Consider the following 17902-nt stretch of genomic DNA (forward strand, 5'->3'; position numbering starts at 1 on the left):
TTGGTTTCATACAACTTTTTTTTTTCTTTTTTAAATGGAATGGCTGTCTACAGTTGTCTGTGATTTGACATTCACTTGTGTATTGAGAAACCTATCGCTGCTTCAGGCTTTGACATGATCCTATTTATCAAGTCCTCCTCTGTTACTCAAATCAGTATACGGGGTCAAAGGTTGAGCATCCATGCTGGAGCTATCTAACAGGTGCTGTGTCAACTCTGGTAAGGGTTCAACAGCTAGTCCTTCTCAAGGCTTACAGAGTTTTTGTTTTCGGGTTTATGCCATGAATATCAGATGCAATCAAAAGGAAACTGATTAGAAATACCATGGAGCTACAAACGAATACTATGCGATACACAGAATTTTGTATTCTTTTGATAATGATAAATAATAATAAATGTAATAAATAACACATTTACCATGCAGTGATGTCATCATGTCTTCAGTGTTTGCAAGAAGGGGATTCCCCTCCATGCAAGTGCATTTCAACAATCTAGTTGATATCAGCTTGTATCTCTGGAAATCAGGTGCTCAAAGTAAAGGCAAAAGCATAGACCTACATGTGTCAGAAACATAGCATGTACAAAATATAGGAGGTGGAAATAGAGACATTTGTGCTATTTTCAGCTATTGGGCAGTAAAAATGAAAGCAACATTTTTGTTTGCCCTCTTAAATGATGTACTACTTAATTATTCACCACACAAATGTAATTATTTATGTGTTTACTCTTCATGTTTGGTCCAGTCTTGAATCTGCTCTTATCTACAGGTAGCTTTTCATATCTCAGCATTCTATTAGTATTAACGGCTCAGTAGTTTACTGTCCTTGATAAGTGTTTTGCTATGTGAATTTCTTTTAGAAGATAAAAATAGCATGAAAATTCCACATGTTTGTAGATACTGGATCAAATTTACCATCTGCCCCCCCCCCCCCATTTCTCTTGTCGCAGCCAGACCATAAGTGGCCAGAGTAGGGAGCTAGACTACAAAGTAGATTCAGGAGCTGGGTACTTTGGAGCACCCCTGTGTGCAATCAGACCCTGCCTAGTATTATTTGTTTATTCCATGGCGACTAAAAATAGCATCTGGAAGCAATTTTCCTCTCAAGATCTTTGCCCTCCCTCTTGTGTACCTCTCTTTCCCCCCCCCCCCCCATAATTCCCTCTTCAGATATTAATGTCTTTTGGCATCAAAACTGTCTTAAAAATTGTCTTTAGCAGAATTTAACAATTCAGAATATGCTCTGCAAATTAAAGGCATTGGGCCATTTCTAGTGTTAAACGATATTTGACACCACTTCCCTCATCATGTGAAGATCAAAATAGAGGAAATGTATTAAATTCATCAGCTGTAGGCCTATTGTATGTGCTATTATTTTTGCGTACATATGTGTAGGCCCTATATTCTTATGAATGAGGAAATCACAGACATTTTCGGGAAATATTGTTTTCGCATATTTACGCTGCAGCTACATTTACATCGTAAATGCACTGTTACCCAAGCGCATGGCGACATTTTTGCTTAAATAAAATTGTTAAATTTGTGGTCTAGCAGTGATTTGCGATATTCCCGAAAATGAACCCCTCATGAATATAACAGCTTTAATATAGGCCCCTCACAGACACTCAGTATCTGAAATTGAAATATTCTTATGATTCATAATGTGGCAGAGTGTTTTAGATTGAAGTTGGACATGTGTAATAGCAAGTACAGTGAAAATATTTCATGGCTGCACTGATAACTACCTTTTTTTTTTCAGTTTTGCAGACAAAGTTTTTAGTACCAGTAACTGAATATTGCTGTACATGTATTAAGTTATCCTGTGTTATTTCATGGAATTCATCAGTTTAGAACATGCATACAGTGTAGGTACTTGCATACAAGTCACAAGTGTAGCTTTTAACATCACTTATCCATAAAAGTTGTTAATGTTTTCTGAAAAGAAGTCAGCATCATTCATGTGCTTCCATCATCTGGATGATATACACATGTGTAGCAGTACTGGGGAGCATTATTCCATGAGTGTTCAAGAAGATGTGTTTCATGAATTAAAGAAGGTAATTTTTATTGAGAGATTGTTCAGTCATTCATAATTTTGCTGTACACTTTATCTTCTTTTACACAAGATCACAGTCATGCTCTGTACAAGTAAGTGTGTTTCATCAGCCCGAAGTTTAAAAATAGCACGCTATCTTGCGGTTGCGAAACTAGCCATGTGTCAAAATAGCGCGCTATTTGTGTAGTGAAGATACAGTAGGGCCTACAACTGTAGGTACCTAGTTTTTCCATTTTTTATTGGCCCATTCCTGAAATATACTGGTCCAACAGTGATTTTTACTGGTCAGGGACCGTCGGACCAGTGCCAGTGTGCAGTGTTGGCTTGGAGCTTGTTCGGAATTTGCATGAAGCTGAAACCATACATGTACGTCAACATTATAAGAACAGCCACATTGAATGAAATCACTTATCAACCTCTAGATGGCGTCATCCAAACTTCCTCTCATAACCCCTTCCATCCAGACCATTGATCAGATAATGGTATCACCAATCATGTGATTATTGATGTATGGTGGAGGGCCTCAAGTTCAGGCAGCTTTAATTGACCTGATTGACGTCAAGAGAGAAATCAAATTGGGTCCAGAATATGCCCTGTGTCAAGATTTGGAAATTTGTCAAGTATTGATGAGAGAAATGTTAAAGTGGCCCCCTTTTTTATCAAAGTACTCTTGCACCCTTGGACTGATATCACAGAGAGCTTTCATGCTTACCAAGAATTTGTTTGTGAGCCGCTCTTTTAACATCTTTCATGCCAATGAAATGTGCCAATGTGCACAAACTCGTATGCTTGGCCAGAAGTACACTGTATTAAAGTAGCACAGAGATGTCCTCCAGTTCAAGTGGGGTTTTGCTGGATTCTAATACCTGTATGGCTATGTTAATATCATCTTTCCCATGTTTCAAACGTACTGTATTTCACTACCCACTATTAAAACGCATTTGCAGAGCCTTTCAGATCATTTTTCGAGTTTTTGCTTTAATCAACTCTGTCATGAGTCGATTGGGATAACTTGTCACTGCGCAATTTGACCCGTGGAGCGGAGATATGTAGTTGACAGGGTTTGGTTTGGCAGGTCCGAGCTATAAAAGCGCTCAAAACATCAGTGCATTTATCAACGGTACAGAAACCCTTTTCAGACTCAAATGCATGTTTGTATTAATTCCACTATCAAAACAGCTTTGCATTTTGATATCAAGTCCCTGAAAGTTGTTTGGAAACCTTAATTCTGCACCAGAAGTGAGTTGATAAACATGCACTTTGTAATCTGAATGGCTTGACATACGTAAAAAACACTACTGAAGAGGCTGAGCCAATTTTGATCTTGTAGGTATTGTTACTTCTACCATCATTCATATAAAATGTGTTCATCATCACTGAAGCAGATTCAGGGTTACATGTCTAATTGACAGGTGGTAGTGTTTGTGATGCAGCTGTCTCAAGGAGTTAGAAGTCAGTGAGGACACTTGAGCTTTGTGCCTGAACGCTTGGTACAACATCCTACATGTACAAGAAATGTGTGTTGAAATCATGATTACTTACTGTTCTTTTGAGTGAAAGCCTGCAAAAGACCCCAACCAACTTAATATTGTACATAGCTGTCAGGGCTACTAGTAACTCCTTCATTGCTACAAGTCAGCTTAACTTGAAATCACTGAATGAACACAATGAAGGTCCAGAATACTGGGAATTATTAAAATGTTGGCAAAGAGAAATGTTCAGTTGTTGCAGATTTGGCTGTAAAAGGAAGAAGTTGAATTTTTTATTTATTTATTTATTTATTTATTTTTATTTTTATTTTATTTTTTTTACAAAATGCAATGCACAGAATGATGCCAAGGAGTCCTCAGTACTGCAACATTGAATGAAGACTCCATTCAGCCACTGGACATTTCCCACACCTAAATGATTATGAGTGTACGCGTAAATATCAGAAAGACATAAATACAATTGTATGAATCATTAAAAAAATAGCAAAAGTTTCAAAAAGAGTCTGACTCTGTGAGAAAGAGTCCCTTTAATCTTGAGTACTGTCAGTGATTTACATTTATTGCTATTCTAAATATTCATGTAGGAGCCTACAGATAAAAGTTAAAGGTTGAGACATGTACAAATCAAGTTATGAGGAGAGAACCTGCCCATAGCATTGTGTAGAGGGGGACTACCTTGGATAGAGGGTAACTACCTTGGTTAGAGGCTAACTAATCCTTCAATTGCTGGTAATAAACCTTGAAGTATAAACCATTTGAATGAGTGTCACAAGTATGTTGCAGTCACCATTTCCTCTCTCTCCTCTTTCGTATCTTTTCCTTCTCTTTTGCTTTTCATCTTCATTCTTTCTATCTATCTGGATCAAAGTTTAAGGGATCAGAGTCAAAATGTGCAGAGTACACTCAGACACATATGACACATGTAGACCTTCATTGTATGTTTAGTGTGTTTGTCTACAGTACAAACTTCAGTGTGAGTCATACAGTGTTCTTTAGACACCAGTTACCAGAAGGCCTCTGATAGCATGGAATGCTCATTTATGGCTCTGACTCATTTGCATAATAAAGAAGCCTTTTGAAACTGACCAGCTATGCCAACATCTGTCTAGGTCCAGTGTCCAAGGGATTTGCCTCTCCACTGACCCTTCATGTGTTACATAGGCTTGATGTGGACAATAGCCCATGAATAGATTTGTCTGGCCATCTGTAGCCAGGATGGCATTAAAACCAGATTACAGTTTTAGGAAATCACCCCTAAAGGAGATCTCTCCAATTCTTCTGTCTGTGATCATATGAAAGGGGAAATCACATGACATGTGCAGTGCAAGTTGAAAATGGATTTCAAAACCAAAATTTGAGAATCTACTTCATTGAGGATTCCCATTTGTGCTTCCAAATGACAGTACACTTGTGTATATTTTTGTTGCGTTACAGATTATTCAGTGTCCGGCTGGTTTCAGTGATTTATTCACGTTTGTCTACTCAGCGTCATGACATTTTATCTCATGTGATAAAGTGGTCTGGTGTTACAATGTTGGTGAAATGGTGAATTGGTTTCTTTAGTACAAAATGTATGCATACAGCTAGTGCTTTGATAAATCGTAGGAATTTCTGTAATAATCTGACTCGCCCTTGTCTAATACCAGTTCGCATTATTGTTGGCTGTCCATCAGATGGGTGTATTCTGGCTTCTGTGGAAAGGGAGTGATAGTAGATGTATTCATATTTGAATTACTGTGGTATTGAATAATAAGTTACATAATGTAATTTGTCGGCAATGTTCCCATCAAATTGGCAAAATACCAAGGAGATACATAGTTACCATGGTATTCCACTTGGTATCATTCTCATTCATGAAATACCATGATACCTTGTATCTCTGGTAAGCACTGCGCATAGTTCATACCTCCTAGAGAGAGAGAACAGGAATGTATCATGTTAGATAATACACTGCTGTATGATCAGCGGTATTTTCTGACACGATTCACAATCAAGCCTCACATCAGTATTTTGTACGAAGTTTGAATTACCACCCTACATAAATACCACATATGGTATTTCATGATGTATTTTGTGGTGGATTTGCATTCACATTACAAAATACTATGATATGGTATTTCCCCCGCCAATTTGAGTTACAATGAATGCACCTACATTGTAAATGTCAATGATGATGATTGAATCGCTCCATTCTCCATGGAGATTGTAATGAGGTAGTGTTGACATCTATACAAGGGAAGCAGGGTGTGTCATTGGGAATTCCCACTGAGTCAGCTTTAATATCTAATGCCATGCAGCGCAACATTGTCAGCGGCATTCAAATGTCTGTCTAGGGAGATTTGCACTTTGTAGAGTGATGACTTCACTAATGTTTATAGTGCAATGTCCAAAACAACAACAACAAAAAGTAGACAGTAATGATGATAATGAATTATTGTGCAGGTGTATGCACACAGGAGGGATTTGAGATGGATGTACGATTGATAATTTATCAGTGTTGATTCAGATTGTACTGATAATGAGTTTTCCAGATAAACACATTATGCATTGTTGAAAATGAAAGTACAGAGGCAACTGATAATGATACAATGTATGTTTGATGATAGTTTGGAAGTTGGCAAACAGTATGATATTCTCCTGCATTTATCAGGGTGATGGTTTCCATATGGATTTCATATGTATACATTTTGCTGTGACATGATGTGATCAGAAAGCACTCAGCCATTATACCCAGGGTAAGGAAACAATGTGTTTGACAAATTCATCAAATCTGAAATTAACCAGCAAATACAATTTGATGATAATCTTGAATTTACACACACACAAAAATCACTTTGACAAACCCTTTATGTCAAGATTCATAGTATATTGTACGTCATTAGAATTTGATATTGCACAATTTGTTTTTAAAGATGCAGTAGATGTTTGATTCTAGTCAGTGACTGTAGCAAGAGATATTAGACATGCACCTTCCAAACGGTGCATGAAATTTAGTCGATGTGACAAGTCTTTTCTTTAAATAAACTTAAACCACATATCAAATACACAGCTTCACACTGTAAATGTCTCGTTCATCTGTCATGCTATACTCTGGTTTTTGCACTTGTTGTTGACCCTACACTTTGTCGGTTGGAGTGTGTCAATATTTTTCCCCTCTCATTGCTGGTATATCGACCTTTAGGGCGCCAAACATTCGGCAGTGTTATCGTTCAACAAACTTGAACATTTTTTTGTGGGTAAATAGGAGACCTCCAGCAGACAAAAGCAAGACCTTGATACACATCTGGTGCATACATGTCACAGCTCAGCAAACATATCATTTATTGTTGGTGAATATGTACTGAAGTCATCCAAGGATACAGGAGGTGGTGGTTCATTTCATGTTCAGCCAGATCTTGATACTACAGTAAAGAATTTTTGTTTCATCAATGCAGTTATTGATGCAGTTCGCCAGATAATGAAGCATTGAGTGTGAAATTGTCATCAAGTTTCCCAAGGATATCCGTAACATTTGTGCTTGAACCCTTTCATCTGTGCCAGGGACTCTGGACAGTGTTCAATGCTCTCAGGTTTTTTGTGCCAATCAGCACACATTGTTCTGTTTGTTTGTTTGTTTGTTTATTCAATGGTTCTTTTTTTTTGGGGGGGGGGGGGAGGGAGGGGAGTTTGTAGTAACCTGTACAGTAGCTTCCAATCCACAGTGCATAAAGATAACAATTTGCCTCAAGGAAGTACCATAAATGCATGGAATGTCCGCTCAAATTACTTTTTGATTCTTTGAAGAACTTTTTATTCCTTTTTTTTTTCTACATTCTTATGTCCTCTTGTGATCAAAGTCTGTGTATAGTTTGAAAAATGATTTAAAGAAGTCATTTTGTTCACCCCCCGATCTTTTAAATGAAGACATTTAGAGACTCCAACCCCAAGCACCTTCTGATCTGGAGATTCTCCCGCGTGAAACCCCTAGCGAACAGGAAGCTCCAACTTCGTCTTATGCGCGAAGCGCGAAATGATAGGGTTCTAGATGCTCTCTCGTGCTATCTAAGGCTTATTTTTTCAACACACTAAGTAACACATGAAGTAAGAAATCATTTCAAGTGGGAGACACAGAGCCAAGGCGGGAGAAATTAAATCTCAAGCGGGAGAACGGGAGATTTTGCAAAAATGGGCTTTCGGCGGGAGATCTCCCGTCGAAAGCGGGAGAGTTGGAGTCTCTGGACATTGTACGTAGGACTTACAGTGTACCTAGAGTGCCAACAAGCAAGTGCTATCCTTCAAGTACCACACTTTAGACCATCAGATTTCTGACCTTCAGTTCTTTTTTGTTCGGTTTACATCAAATAAAATATAACTCACCAGCCATTAGTTCTGTTTGGATCCTTTTTTTCCCTACTGGAGCTTCTATGGATATTTTTGATATTGTGAGATGGTACCAATGAGCATTGTTTGTAAACTTTTACCTGATCGAACATTGAACATAGTGAATTCTGTTTTTACTATTAACCACACTAGGAATCTAAATATCTTCCATACATCTGTAGAAAATACAATCCTCAGGAAAATCTGTTATTTCAGCATCATCTCAGCGAATCAGATGCTGTCGTATGAAACCTTGGCCCTGTTTTATCAAGAGATATAATTGATTGTAAATTTCCTTAACACACAGGCTACCATAGACTTGTGATAGAAATCAACTTCATAATCAGTTTTAACTCAGAGCTCTTTGTCCAGGCTATAATTGTACAATTAGCTTCTATCTCTCATTCATTTTCAGGTACAGTCAGTTACTAATGTTACATTGATTTTACTTATGTCTTGATCAGTATTACTGGTTTTTGGGGTGCCATAATTTCCTTTGTTTTTTGTGTTTAATTTTCTTTGTGTTTTATCATTTATTTACATTGTGTTTATTATTGAAATTGTTATCATTATAAGTAAATCCTCAGAGCTTCCCAAGCCAAGAAATCATCAGCTTAACTTTCTTCTCTAAATATTTTCTGTATAGTACAATTGTGATGTGTGTATCCCTGCTGCTGCAACAAGCTGCATTGGAATGATTATCTAGCAATGCTGAATGTCACATGAATTACTGTCTGGAGGTTTAACATTAATGTCTCTAATTGTGATGTTTGTTTTGATCGTCTCTCGCAGAAACATGCCAAAGCCAAGGAACTATTTGACCAGGTCTACTACTCACTGGATGTCATTGAAAAGGATTACTTTGGACTTAGCTATATGGACACTCAGCAAGTCCAGGTAAGACCACAGCTCACACTGGCTTAAGTGAACTGAGCTGAAAATTTTGTTCTAAGAGCTCCTTGTCCGTATTTTGTGTGAGAAGAACATAAGAGGAAAGCAAATACAGTAAAATTTATTTTTCTGCAGTTATTTCCTCTAGAAACATATTTTTGACAAATTTGTAGTCAACAATTTACAGATCTCCATTGTTTGGTCACAGACTGTGTGATATTTTACTGTATGAAACCTGGCCCAGACAAAGCTTCAATAGAAGTTAGAATTATTTTGCAAGTAGCTTTAGCAGTTAAAGGGCTGGTATATTTTCTGTTGAGATGAGGCTTCAGGTTTCTAATGTTTTTTATGATGATTTTGAGATAATGTTAAACCTCGGACTATGAAACTTTAAAGATCATATAGTTCTAAGAGGAATTCCAAGTTTATTTGATGAAAATTGGTTTTGAAATGGCTGAGATATCCAAACCAAAACAGTCCTAATAAACTGGGACCCACCTTTTATCAAGATTGCCTTGTTTTACTTTGTGTTTGGATATCACGGCCATTTTATAACCAATTTTCATTGAATCAATTTTGAATTCCTCTTAGAATTGTATGCTCTTGAACATTTCATATAAGTGGTTTTTAAGTATCTTGCAAAAAGTTAAATGCTGAATCCTCATCTCAACCAATACTATACCATCCCTTTAAATATGAATTATTATTAGAAACACTGCATACTTGCAGCTTAAAAGAGTATCTTGATATAGCAGCTCATAAGGCACTGACAAATTGCATAATTTATAATACATTTAATAATTTTAGGGACTGAAAGGATATGTGGAATAAAGAGTTAAAAAAAAAATCATGAGTGAAATTCGCAAATTTGTGTTGCTTGGAAATAAGCATGGGCCATACCAATACAGGCAGATATTTAGTACAGGTCTGTAAGTTCAGCCATGTGAGTTTTTATGCCACAGCCACAAAATGTCGCAAGAAGCAATACTATCATTATTTCTTTTTTGCAAAGCTTCCTGTAATGTGAAAATCTTGTCTGTTTGCATCTGTTTTTGTTTCCATGGGAACAGTATGAGGAAGAGAATGTTCCATATGTTTACAGCATACCTCCCCGTGAGACTGAGGTATAGTGATAGAAACACATTTATTTTCATTTTTGTTCAAAATCACGTGCTGCCCATTCTTTGTCAGCTGTGATGTTTGTAGCATGAAAGTGTGTCTTAGTACCATGACATTATGTGTTACATTATCAGTAAAGCATCAGCGTGCTCTGAAATGGTGGAAAGGTGTTGGAAGTAGTGCACAGTTTCTTCACAGTACACCAAAGTTTGGGGCTGGTATTCTCAAAACAGTTTCATCTTTGACTCCATCTTTCACTGCAAGTCAAAGGGACTTACAAAAGAAAAGACTTAATTTGAGATTTGAAATCATATTCTGAATGTCATTTCACTCATATTTGTCATTTTAAAGACATGTCTGTTTTTCAACCTTACATAATTGTGCCTTCGTGCTCATATTTGACATCAGGGTGGTCCACAAGGGGTTTGAGTGTGTCGCAACAACATGCTCAAATTCTTGTGCAACATCCTCAAAAGCCAGCAACATGCTGTGCAACATCCTTGAGAATTAGAGACATGCTCAAATAAAATATATTCAAACATGTGAAAACCATTCAAGTACAAAACTTCAGAAACATTCAAACTTCTGTACTTAGAAAATTTTTGTGCAAAACATGAGGCAGAACATATTAGAGCATAAGCAGCATGATGAGAAATAAGAAGCAAAATATTGCATGCTACTCGCTCATGATACGTATTCCCTGCACGTACAATTTCTGCAATACTCTTACATTCTAAGCTTGTTATTTCAAGTTGTGGACCACCATATGACATGCCAATCTTCTGTATTACCATGATATGAATCCTGCACATTATGACTTTTATGTAAGAAGATCCACTCAGGCATGATAGCATCACATTTCGTCATGAATGCATCTGTGATAAAGATTGATGACCAAAGCAAGTCAGCAGATGTACTGATTGGTGAATAACATACACTTGTACATTTTGTTGAAATTGGATGTAGCATTCGTAATATTTGCAATTTTTGTATTGGTGCATTCCCATTAAAAAAAAAAAAAAAAGATGATAATAATTCTGACGTCATCAGCACATGTATGTTATCTTTTCAAAGGCAATGCTGCTTCATGTTTTGATTGTTTGTTATTGCGTCTAGTCTAAAAGAAAGTAGACAGAATCGTGAAAAAATGAGGATACATTTTCTTCTTTTTTTTTAAATTTTGTATATTTTGCAGATATGTAGAAGGATCTCAGTGATGATATCTTGTCTGGTATGCCCACTCTTGTGCTAGCTTTCATGGTTCAAATTGTATTCAGCTTGATTTTTAAGTGTGTTCACCTGTAGCTGGTCCACCGCAATGATTCACACTGTCCGCTCAGCTATCAGTCACATGTGCCATATTGTACAGTGTTGTGATGTTGTTTTTTCTGCTTTGCTTCTTTTTTTTTTAGATAAATGTATATTTGGCTGCAGAAATAATTTTGCAAGTCAAAAATAATCATCCATCATCGTGGGAATTCATTACTTTTTATCTTTTTAATATTTTAGTATTTTGTATTTTTCCCAGGCATTAGCTTGTGGCATAGTGATTGTTTATGAAAGCAGTAGCCATCATTCACAGGACATTGTGGTTAAGAAATATGGTTGATGCAAAATGCTTCTTATAGATTACACCATATCATACATGTATTAGGGTGTAATGTCAGAATTCATTTTGAAACTTTGTAAGATAATTCACTTCTGTAAATAATTTTTCTGTTTTGGTATAAGTTGGCAGTTCTATATTATTTTCATTTCATTTTTTAATGCCACTTAAAGAAATTTAAGAAAAGTGTTTAAAGAAAGTGTTTGAATCGGCCATAAAAAAGTACAGTGTCCTTCAGAAGCTTATGAACCACCAATAAGCAGTTTGTGATTTCATGTCTCAAAATAGAATGCGGGAAGTCATGGCTCAATGGTTTGAGTTGGTCAGAAAAATAGTGGCAGCAGGAGTGCAGGTGATAAAACTATCATTAAATTCCAAATATTCCTTTACCATAAGTGGAAAAAGATACAAAGGTTGTGTATTTACTCCCCCCCCCCCCCATCTTTTTATGTCAAAATGAAGTGAGAGTTAATCTGTTCGAACTTGATTCATTTCTGTAAATTTATCCATTTTCTCTTCTTCATATTACAGTCTCTGCAAAAGGGATTTTACATGTAGCCTTATAGCGTTGGACGAGATGGCATTCATCTTTTGAAGATGTGATTTTTTGTTCTTTGAAAAGTTCTGTTTATGATTTATTGAGCCCACACTGAGCGATTTCATTTCATATCTCCCAGAAAAAATAAACGTGAATATCATGAATTCAATCGTGTGAAATGGCAACCTGTGATTTGTTACTTACACCTCTCACCCTGTGCTGTTATCTGCACATGGTATAGAATGTACAATGCACAGCCAAAATGGAGGTGTCTAGATGGATAGTTTGGTGATCTAGTTTAGCTCAAGTTTTACAACTTTCTGCCCCTTCCTGAAATTTTGGAGGTGCAACCAATACTTGGTGAATTTCACATGCTGATGGGAAAGTAAGTTTGTTTGTTTGTTTTTTTTTTTTTCAGCTCACCATTTCATATTTTAAGCGGGGATGTTCTTGTCCACTTGTAGGGCCTAAATAATGCATAAAGGTTGTACCAGGAGCTGTAATGGCTACTATTCTCCTTTTGCTGTTAGTGTAAGGGTGACTCACAGAGTAAATGAAGCCTTTAGATCCTTTAAATATTTCTTGATCAGACTAAAAAGACATTGTGGGTGCTGCTATCACCTTCTCCCTGTTCTAAAGAGTAGATCAGCTGATAACACCTTGACCTCATGGGGGAAAGGTCAAGTTGAGGTCTTGTCCCCAGGGGGTCAGGAAGCCAGAAGAAAGTGGGAGGGGGGGGGGGTGCAACTGACATGTGTCATAAAAAACACCAAATCTGGGAACCAGACAAGGGAAATGCTAGTTTGTTCACTTGGTACTTTGTAGTCTCAAAATGCTGACATTAAATTAAAACGTATTCCACAGTGCACAATCTCAGCATGTGATGTTAACCTGGAACTGCCAAGTTGCATACATGATGTACAATGTATTTTATATTTGTATGTGACCTTTATTTTTTTTTTTTGCCTTGAGCTTGAGCTTCTTTCTAGAATACTTTCAATTTTGAAGTTAAATGTAGTCTAGAGGGTGGTAATTATACATCATGGTATTTCTTATATTGATGTGTATGGTATGTCCATTTACATACATACATGTGTGTGAAACCTCATAATATTTTGTTATCAACTTTATCATAAAAAATGAGAGCATTGTCCCATTCTCAGCACAACTTTGTACAGCAGCATTGAAATGTGGTGTTTGACATCATTAGTTTTTGTGGTGATACAAAAAAAAAAAAAAGAATTGTGATGTTGCTGACATGAGAAAATGTTTTTACTGGTATAATGTGCCTGTATGCAAACAGCAGTCTTGCCAGCTACAGATCTGCAATTCATGTAATTTCAATAGTGGGAAGAGATCTAAATTTAGCATAAGTCACATGACATGATGGTAAGTTCTTTGCAGTGAGGGTACTCACTGCAAATCATAACTACAATGTACTGTACCATGCCAAGTTAAAAAAAAAAAATGACATTCCGGTTTGTCATATTTCTGGCGATGTTATACCTAAACCCTTGATGCAGTTGCTTAGCAACTATCATAGTTATGTTGCCTGCAAGTTCTTCTTACATCGTGATTTTTCATCATCATTGTGAATGGCGATTGTGATTGATTTGTGTGAACATGTCGGTTGCACTTTTCAAACTGGTAAACAACACAGCGTACATTCTACATAGTCCCTGCCAACTGGGCCTCAGAAATCATCATGTTTGTACATTATCACCGAAAACATCATAATGACTCTCTTCCTTCGCACTGCTGTTCATATCATTATCGGTCTGCCCATTTAAAAGAAAAAAATGTGTGATCGAGTCTGTGTAATTTTTGACTCTGATATTATGTACAAAATGTATGTATAGCTTTCTGATGGGGGAATGTGTGAAGATTGAGATGAGTATGAAATTGTAACTTTCTTTTTTTTTTAAGTGTAGCTGTGCCAGTTTCTAAAGTAAAGTGAGGTAGAATATAGTGTCATATGTTTACTGGCATGTGAATGTGAAATTGTCACAGCTGCCTGCAGTAATTCAGTTGTTCATGATGTACAACTACAGTATACTTTGCCCTTGTGAAATGTTTCTCTCTTCAGGTATGTGTCTTGTATGCATTGTCATATTTTACAGACCACTGGATTATTTGATAAGCCAAGAGAGTTTGCTAGTTCATGAAGCAAATATAAAAACAGTCTTACTGACATGTGAAAAAAAAAGTAACATAGACCAGCACTTTGATGGTGAGAAAAGTCTGTCAGATCTCTTTACAATATGTAAGCATGTTAAATTTATTGTGAATGTCACAAATGATGATTGTAAATGATCAGTGAGGTACGTGTACAATTTGTTGAATTATCATTGTTTCTGTTCTGTTTGATTGCAGCACTGGTTAGATCCAACGAAGACCATCAAAAAGCAAGTCAAAAGTAAGTTTAATCTCAAGATTTCAGCACATGAGCTTGTATAAGAATCCTCCTAAAGGAGAATAATCAATTGTTTATAGTAAAACATGGGAAAGGGGGGAAAGAAACGAGAAAAATCCTGGTATGAGTATGTACTCAAATAGAACTGCTCAAGTCAGTGAGAATTTCTGCTGCCACATCTGTTACCTAATGAAAGGAATTGTAATGAATTATAACTTTATTTTTCATCCTTGAATGTTTGCTCACTGTTACACTGCTCTTGTGCAGATAACTTTCCCCTTCAGGTCTACATTTAGAACTTAGGTCAGGTTAAATGCTAGACCTCTCAGAAGACCTTTATTTCTTCCATTCCCTTGAAACGTGTGGATGATTTCCACAGGCCACTATAAATATTTGTCTAAAAGTAGTTCTAAAGTCTATTCTTAGGTGTCCATGAATGACCGTGTAAGATTTAATTTCTTTTGTTTTCGTTGTCAGGATTTCTGTGGTCAGATGGTTTTCCAGTGATGTCAGTGTGATAGAGGATTTTTTTTTTTCTTGCCTAAGAATGAGTGGTAGCCATGGCAACACAGTATCACAACAGGACAGGGTGCTTGCACCATATGTATGCCCTAATTACAGCAACATTGTTTGCCTAATCTTGTTCCACATTTCATAATGAACTACTGGTTTTGTAATTTGTTCTCTTCATCTAATGTTACTTTGAATGAAAGCAAATAAACCTATTTTTTACATCTTCTGTTACATAATCATTGTACCTGTTATCCATCAATGTATGTTTTGTTCTCTCTCTCTGTCTTTGTTGTAGTTGGTCCACCATACACATTGCGATTCCGAGTCAAATTCTACTCTTCAGAGCCCAACAACCTACACGAGGAATACACAAGGTTTGTCTCACTGTTCTTCCAATGCTGTTTTTGTTTCATACTGATCAATACAGTGTGTTTGCACATTTTGAAATGTTTTTTCAATAAAATGAAAAAGTATCAGAGATGTTCAGTGTACTTTATGGAGAGTTCATATAACAAATTTGATGATATTTTCCTTGTGTGTGTAATAAGGATATTAGACCTACAATGTAGACTCTGTACTCGTTTAACAACCAAAATGTTATTAAAAAATCTTACAAATTCTATATGATGAAGTATAATAACAAATTATTTACATTGGATTATAACCTGAAAGCAAGCATATTTTTCTTACAACTGCTATCAAGATGATAAAATTTTGAATGATGTCTTTTAACATTTTTGCAAGGCATCTTTTTATATAATATGCTGGATGCTGACTCTACAGTACATTCGTTCATTAAATCATAAATTCCTTCATTCATTAATTCAGTCAATTGTGATAAGTTCTTTTTTGAATTCTTGCAGTAGTTTGTTTATCATTTCATCCAGGTATTTGTTCTTCTTACAACTGAAAGAGGACATACGATCTGGAAGGCTACAGGTATCATACAACACACTCCTTGATCTATGTGCACTTGTTCTGCAATGTAAGTATTCCCCTATTGACATCCCATTTAAGATCACTATTGTTTGAAAGAGTGTAGTTGTTGAGTGTGATAGATTACTGCAGGATTCACTGTCTTTAGGCAATTTGTTACTCAGTTTCCTTCAACAGTTCAGAAGTTTCAACTTAAACTGAGATGTGGTGCTCTGAGTTTTCTCAGTGATCAGTTGAATTTTTTAATCCATTTCTTTTTCAGGCATTGAGAAACAGACAGATCAGAGAAAAGTAACATACAAACAAAGGGAATGTTTATAGAGTAGTTCTAAATAATTATCAGTGGTCTTGTGCTTTTATTTTGTAATTATGCAAAATTATTTGCCACCTCACAAGGTTTACTCTGAAGAATAAGAAGTGATATAGTTTTGTTGTGTTTTTATCTAATTTTTGAAACCATCTAGTGCCTTATATAAATCATTGTCTCTGTACTGGGTCATTTGAACAAGTGCTTATTTTAGCATCTCCAAACCAGCATTGATAGTGAGCATTGTACAGACACCAATGGGATTATAGTGGATTAAAAGTGTTACTGAATTGAAGTCAATGTGAAATATTATGAGGTTTTAAATTAGTGGCATTGCTAGTAGGAAAGAAGTTTTTGCATTCAAATGTCATAATTAGCTGAGACAGATCAATCATGGAGGAAACATCATTTTCAACATTTCTATAAGTTTGTGTGAATTGTTTCCATGGCAGCGGAGCTGGGAGATTATGACCCGGAGGAGCACGGACCAGAACTCGTCTCGGAGTTCAGATTTGTGCCAGAACAGACTGAACAGATGGAGCTGGACATCACAGAGAAGTTTAGACAAATCAGGTGGGCAAATTGTTGTTGTACTGTACTGTTTTCTTATGTGTCTGGCCTGGATGGTGCAGGAAGCATTCTTTCAGACTTCAGCGCCAAAGAGATGTATTGAATATCCAAGTCCCTTTCGGTGCAAACAAGGTGTAAAATGCCTTACAAGGTGTAAAATGCCTTACAATGTTACAAAGAAGTGTTTGTGAGGTGTTGCTGCTGTAACTTTTGGTGAATTTTCTTTTTCTAAAGTAGAAGTCATGCCACTGCTCTGAAAACCACCTGGGCCCTGTGTTGTGATATTAAAATGACTCTCAGATGGGGTATCATGCAAAAGACTTTTCAGATTCTTGTCGTGGAGATCTAGAAACTGATTTTGCTGAACTGTATTAAGATGGAGACCCGTATTTCAGAGACCCGCTTTCGGAGACCCGCTTGTAAGGGGACTCTGAAGCTACAGACACTGAGATGTTTCCTTATCAATATCAACCAAAAAACTCAAGTCAGTCATCTTGATTGCTCTTCCTTAAATTCCTTTATTGATGGCTCTGTTATGGACTCCATATTAAAATAGCTTTCAAATTGATACTCCTTGAGGTCCAAAAGATAGATGGGAAAAGAAAACAGATTTCAAGACTGAGTTCTTATCATAGATGAAGGCACAATTTATGGCTCCCTATAAATAACCAGAGTAAGATTATCTCACTATTCTTATTAGAACCCTAGGATCCCTGTCTTTGGGTGGCATAGAGACCAGACGTGCAGTGCTCTAGTCATGTCGACAGAGGCGATCAGAAAGACATTTTCTGGGTGGTTGTACCCAGCCTCGCCTCCCTCTTTCTCCCTGTATCTCTGGCCCTCTTGTCTCAGTGATGCTTGTGTTTCTCAGAAGTCAAGGGGCAGCAATCTAATCCCACCAGTGACTGGGTTTAGGGGCGATGAACGGAGAGCTTTGGCCCCCATCCCCTGGTTGCGTCCAACCAGTTGTCATTATGGGGTATCACTGCGTTGCCATGGCAATGTGAAGTCAGAGCTGTGCAGTTCCTGACTTCTTGGGGAAGATTGTTCTGTATATCATTCCCCATTGGAAGTTTAACCTTTGAACCATGTGCAGTAAATAGGAAT

General features: G+C 36.8%; 1 protein-coding gene across 1 annotated transcript in view; it reads left to right on the forward strand.

The window, feature by feature from the left end:
• The first annotated feature begins 2475 nt into the window (after positions 1-2475).
• The window catches only part of LOC140243637 (uncharacterized), a 48508-nt gene continuing 33081 nt past the window's right edge, over positions 2476-17902 (forward strand). Inside the window, exons 1-6 of the mRNA XM_072323302.1 lie at positions 2476-2535; positions 8695-8799; positions 14430-14472; positions 15278-15356; positions 15870-15967; positions 16678-16798. Of these exons, the coding sequence (XP_072179403.1) occupies positions 2476-2535; positions 8695-8799; positions 14430-14472; positions 15278-15356; positions 15870-15967; positions 16678-16798 (506 nt within the window). The remainder of the gene's footprint in view (positions 2536-8694; positions 8800-14429; positions 14473-15277; positions 15357-15869; positions 15968-16677; positions 16799-17902) is intronic.

This window comes from Diadema setosum, chromosome 20 (assembly GCF_964275005.1).
Source record: "Diadema setosum chromosome 20, eeDiaSeto1, whole genome shotgun sequence".
NCBI lineage: Eukaryota > Metazoa > Echinodermata > Echinoidea > Diadematoida > Diadematidae > Diadema > Diadema setosum.